The sequence below is a fragment of the Melanaphis sacchari genome, unplaced genomic scaffold, assembly GCF_002803265.2.
Source record: "Melanaphis sacchari strain LSU unplaced genomic scaffold, SCAv2.0 Contig42_pilon_pilon, whole genome shotgun sequence".
Taxonomy (NCBI): Eukaryota; Metazoa; Arthropoda; class Insecta; order Hemiptera; family Aphididae; genus Melanaphis; species Melanaphis sacchari.
The window spans coordinates 2,342,861-2,348,916 of NW_020271275.1; the positions used below are offsets into that span (position 1 = coordinate 2,342,861).

General features: G+C 29.4%; 1 protein-coding gene across 1 annotated transcript; it reads left to right on the forward strand.

Annotated features, from left to right (window-relative positions):
* The first annotated feature begins 1,694 nt into the window (after nucleotides 1–1,694).
* LOC112597503 (zinc finger MYM-type protein 1-like) lies at nucleotides 1,695–4,744 on the forward strand. The gene is made up of 6 exons (XM_025343575.1): nucleotides 1,695–1,713; nucleotides 2,294–2,413; nucleotides 2,478–3,192; nucleotides 3,385–3,546; nucleotides 3,667–4,265; nucleotides 4,506–4,744. The coding sequence occupies exons 2-6, from the start codon at nucleotides 2,308–2,310 to the stop codon at nucleotides 4,742–4,744; spliced, it is 1,821 nt and encodes a 606-aa protein (XP_025199360.1). The 5' UTR covers nucleotides 1,695–1,713; nucleotides 2,294–2,307.
* The last annotated feature ends 1,312 nt before the right edge of the window (nucleotides 4,745–6,056 follow it).

Consider the following 6,056-nt stretch of genomic DNA (forward strand, 5'->3'; position numbering starts at 1 on the left):
CTTTCATAAAATACGAAATAGAATACGAATAGATTCTTCTATGACAGACCGTCATCTAAACTACGCCCAAACTAATAAGTTAAGTCTGGAGAGACCATTGGTATAACTAATTGTGGCGGATGAACAGTCCTTTAGCATTTCTGATTCAATTGCACACCCTAAAATGTATGTCTATGGTTTAGACGTTGTAACGAAAATGTACGTTTTAAAATATTTAAAATATTACGACTTCGTTATTTTCGGAGCGAATACCTCCTGTTTAATATGTGTTTCCTGTAATATGACCATAAAGACGGACGTGTGATGGCACATTCATCTGCTTCGTGTAATTGCGACAACGAACGTTATATATACATAATATTCTATCAACAGTCCGGACAAGAATTTAATATATTCTTGTTTTATCATGGGCTATAGGGCTAATATGCATATTATATTTTGGGTATTATAACAAATTCGTTGTTTCTGTTTTATTTTTTATTTTTTTTTAATCGATTAACAGTCATCAAAGGTGGTAAACACATGACGACGGCTGGTCTATATATGCACCACACACACTCACACTTCGCATCGGACAGGTGTGTGACTGCAGTTAACAACATCTGTAGTGTCGCGGCAGTCCGAAAACCATTGGGCCATCGGCTCTCGGGGGTAGATATAAATATATATATATTATATTATTATATTTTTGTCCGTTGGTAAAAAAAAAATGTAAAAAGGCAACTAATAGTTTTTAGCTCGTCGAATAGCTGGTTAGTTTTTAGTCGAATAATATCCATAGCACCACTGCTGCTGCTGTTACTGCTGCGTCGGCGTCTGGAGGAAGTATACAATATAATAGGACTTCGCCGTGGTACGCATATGTGTGGTGCAGCTAATAACTGGCAGCAGTGCCGGATAAACCGCCGGTGCAAGCGGTGCATTGCACTGGGGCCCCAACTCTTTAAAAAATTGGGGGGCCCCCGATATTATGAATATCAAACTATCAAAGTACCATAAAATAAAATAGATTCTTGGTAACATGTATGTTTTATTTTTTACAAATAGTATATTAGATTTTGGTTTATACTATTTTTATTTTTTAATTTATTCCCATTGGTGGGTTAATAATTGTGAATATTTGATCGGTTGTTTAATCTTTTTTTTTCATACGTATTATCGTGTATGCTGGTACACCGTTGACCAATACGGCGAATAATGATACCGTCGCGCTAGCGTTGCATTCAACGCAGCGCGACCAAAACTAAAAATAGATGTATCGAAAATTTCCCAATAGTGCCTACGATAACGAATTATATATTACTATACATATTGTTTTCATAAACACACCAGTACATCACACACGCTCAACACAAATATTATTATAAAGTTATTAGTTAATCATTAATCGACTATTGCGCGTGTCGCACTGTCGCGTGTGTTTCATAACTACAATATTATTATTATGTATGCAAAACAAAATCATTAGCTTATAATTTTACAAATATTAATCCAAAAAATTTTTGTAATATCTGCCCGTGTTGAACCCATTTGGCCATTTCATTGCGCGCCCGATTATTTTTTAATTAATTTAAATATATACTTATTATTAAATTATGTCATCGTCAAGGCAGTATTTATCGGGATCAGCAAAAAGAAAAATGAAAGAAGAAAGAGAAAATAATAAAAAAAAAATAGCTGGGTCAATGGACCGATTTTTAAAAAAAAAAACAGGTAAGTAGATAATTTATAAATAAATGGAGACATGGAGGTATGGAACTTACAAAAATTATACTTGTTTACAATAACTAATGTTATTTAAATAAATAAGAATAACTGAATAAACATATTAAAATTATAGTAAAATACATAACCCAATACCCATCATTCAGTGTTGTAAAGTATTAGAATACAAGCATTAAAATACTTTTTGAAGTATTTTTTAGTATTCTAAATACAATTTTTTAAAGTATTCTGAATAATTTTTAAAAGTATTTTAACGGACAAAGTCCGTTTTATTTTATTTTTCACAACAATTATTTGACATCAATAAAAATAATATTATTTTCGTTGAAATAATAAATTATTATAATTAATAACAATGTTTAAAATTTAAAAAATACTACATTCAATTTTATATGGGTTCTGTATTGGAATTTTCCAAGACATCTTTTAAAATGTTCCATACTAATAGTTACTATCACTTTTTATTTATTTATTTTTTGTCACTTTACTATGGATCTATGGAAAAACTTTCAATTAGTAATAGATAATTTAAATAAATGATGACTTCAAAGTGAACTACATTTTTTAGCTGAACTTAAGTCAATGAACTCTGGAGAACATTTAATGATTAATGACAATGTAGATGATAAAGATGAAGTTGTTGTAGAACAAATTATAAACTGTGTTGACCCTGTGGCATCTACTTCCAGTAAGTACTTAATTTATGAAGTTATTCTTTTAATTAATTTAACGATTTTATCTTGTAATTTTAGTTGAATGTATCAAAGATGAGTTAGATTTAAATTTAAACTATGAGTACCCAACAGACCGTGGACACTTCAATAATGATAGAGTCCCAGATAAGATTAAACGAAGTATACTGTTGTATGGACCATGCAAACCAAATATTGAATTTCCTCAAAATGAAAAACACAGAAAATTTTCTTCCGACTATTATTTCACAATGTCTAAATCTGGTAATAAAATACCTCGCACTTGGCTTTGTTATTCAATAGTCTTAAATAAAATATACTGTGAGACATGTTGGCTTTTTTCTGACCGATTTTACAAACATTATAATGCAACATGGGTCAATGGAGTTGATGATTGGCAACATGCCTCGCAAAAAATATATATTCATGATACGTCAGTTCAACATATTGAAGCTACTAAAATAAGATGCATATGGACAAAAAATCAAGTAATTGAAAAGGAATTGGAAAATCAAATTTCAGAAGAAGCAGCTTATTGGAGGAGTGTATTAGAGAGAATAATCAGAATTATACTACACTTAACTGCTGGAAATAATGCACTTCGTGGTAATGAAAAAAAATTTAGCAAGGACAACTCATTTAATGAAGGGAATTTTTTACAGACTGTTCGACTCGTGGCAAATTATGATCATATATTAAGTAAACTTATATCTTGTGAAAAAAGTAAAGTCAAGTACCTAAGTCATACTATTACTGATGAACTTATAAATATATTGTCAAACGATTTACTTAAAACAATTTGCGCTGAAATAAATGTTTGCCAATGTTTTTCAATTATTACTGATTCGACTCAAGATATAACAAAATTAGATCAGTTAAGTATAATCATCCGTTATGTTGTCGTCAATTATGAAAATAAGACTTTGGAAGTCAAAGAATCGTTTGTTGGATTTTATATTTTAAAAAGTCATGGTGCAGTTGATTATGTAAACCTTACTCAAGATGTTTTAATAAAACTTGGTTTAAATATTAACAAATGTCGAGGCCAGGGATATGATGGAGCTTCTGTCATGAGTGGAGCACATTCAGGTGTGCAAACAAGGATTAAACATATTGTTCCATCAGCCAAGTATGTCCATTGCTGTAGCCACAATTTAAATTTGGTTATTTCGGATGCAGCAAAGTGTCACAATAAAGTAAAACATTTTTTTGAAACTGTTCAAAATGTATTCAATTTTTTTGCCAGTAGTGCCCCAAGATGGGCTTTATTAGCCTTAGGTCAAAATTTTGGCGATAAAGTTCAAAAAAAAGTTTTAAAAAAGGTGTGCCCAACCAGATGGGAGGCTCGGCATGATGCTGTGTTTTCGCTCAAAGAACGTTTCATTGATGTACTTAAAGCTTTGACTTGTATGGCCCTTACCAGCAAGAAAACAACTGAACGAACCTTGGCATCGGGCTTGAAAAGTAAAATTGAAAATTTTGAATTTGTTTTAATCTTGTGTACTTGGGAACCTATATTACGATCATTAAGAGTAATTTCTAAAAAATTACAAAATGTAGATATGAACCTAGAAGAAGCATCTAAAATGCTAAATAATGCCGTCAATTTTATTCAAGAGACAAGAAATAGTTACGATAATAATGTACTTGATAATGCAAAATCGCTGTGTTCAAGATGGGGAATCCCAAATAAATTTGTAGAAAAAAGGGAATCATATGCCAAAAAACATTTTTATGACAACTTAAATGGAGATAGGAGACTTAACACAACTGAAGAAAACTTTAAAGTTAAAATATTTTTCCCTGTGTTGGATACAGTTTTGTCTCAACTCATTAGTCGTTTTCAAGGTATGCATAATGTAATAGAGGATTTCAATTTTTTAAACCCTATTATTCTTTCAACACAAACCGATGAAAATATTATGAAAGCATCATACGATTTTTGTCTAACATATAAAGACGATATAAATTCTGACTTCCCACGACAAATGTTATCATTAAAATCATTTATAAAATATGAAAAATTAAATACAATAAAACATTTAGGTAGTTTTATTCTAAATAATGATTTATCAAGTAGCTTTCCAGATGTTTTAAGTGCTTGCATTATTTTTCTGACAATGCCAATCACTGTAGCTGGAGCAGAACGTTCTTTTTCGAAACTAAAACTTATAAAGAATTATTTAAGAAACTCTTGCGGACAAGAACGTTTATCTAGTATAGCAATTTTAAATATTGAAAAAGAACGAACCAAAACTCTAAATATTGAAAAGATTATTGATAATTTTGCCAACGCGAAATCAAGGAAAAAAAATTTCTCAAAGTAGAATATATCCAGGGATATATCCTAACGATTTACATTTCTTATTAAGTATTAGTTTGTAATCTTTTTTTAAGCAAAAAGACACCAAATATAAATTTGAAAACATTTTGTGTATATCTGTTGTCTAAAATAAGATCAGTATTTATATTGTACCATATGTTGTAACCTATTATATATTATAAAATATATTGTGTATTTGTGTAGCCTATTTGATGTATAATATTTATATGTTTTAACAATTATGTTAAAAAAAACAATTTATTACATACTTTTAATTATTATATTACCTATATGTTAAAATATGGTTATACATTTATAATGCAATTTAATTTGAAGTATAAACTTAAAGGTATATTGTACTGTAAATTAAAAATAATTAAATAATAAAAAAAAGGGGCCCCTTAATTTTTTTTTGCACCAGGGCCCCCTGAGTTCAAGATCCGGCACTGACTGGCAGCAAACATGTGGGAATCGAAACGCCATACTGCAGTTTCTATATTTATATAAATATCATACTGTAGAAAAACGACGATGTAATATTGCATACGGCGTTATTATAATATAAATGTATCAATAGTCTAAAATGTAAATATCCAGTAACCGATGAGCAAGTGATAAGAATCCTTAAGATATCCGAGGTTTCATACCGATAAATATTTTCGTGAATATAGATTTAAACTGCTCACGATCATATTATTCGGTATTATGCTAAAGATATTTAAAGATGTTCATTTTAGTTTAAATTGCACACCAACTGTTTAATTGTTAACCATTTCCGCTGTGTAAAAATGCTAATAAATTTGTTTCGTATATCGCAAGATTTTAGCTGTTTAAGTTATATTTTTATTCTTTGGTATATATCCCATATGAATACTTTTGAGATTTTCTAACTTAATTATAAAACTGGGGTTTATATGCATTTGTTAATTTTTTCAGGTGATCAGAATCATTGTATGCGTGTTATAAATTTATATTAAAATTGTCAAAAGCATATTTTTGCGCATATGTATCTAATTTAAATATTTTACAATTTTTGCAGTATATTAGTAGAATATATATACACATCACAATTTTACGGTAATTTTTGTCCACAATACAATTCATGATAAATAGATATATTCAATAATAATGAGTTATGAGATTTCCAATATTATTTTTTGGGGTCAGTAAAAGTTCATTTAAATTAAAAATAATAAAAGCGATTTTATTATTATATAGAGTGACTTACCAAGTATACTTTCTCCTTCAGTAATAAATTAAAAGTAATAAAAAATTCTTAAAATTTGTTTGTACTCTACAACAAAATGCCTGTGTCG

Excerpts from the sequence above, each read along its gene's own strand:
- LOC112597503 (XM_025343575.1), top strand. The coding sequence starts at position 2,308 with ATGAACTCTGGAGAACATTTAATGATTAATGACAATGTAGATGATAAA. Across the intron at positions 3,193-3,384 it reads GATGAACTTATAAATATATT|TCATGGTGCAGTTGATTATG; the intron begins GTCAAACGATTT and ends TATTTTAAAAAG. Across the intron at positions 3,547-3,666 it reads CATATTGTTCCATCAGCCAA|TGCCCCAAGATGGGCTTTAT; the intron begins GTATGTCCATTG and ends TTTTGCCAGTAG.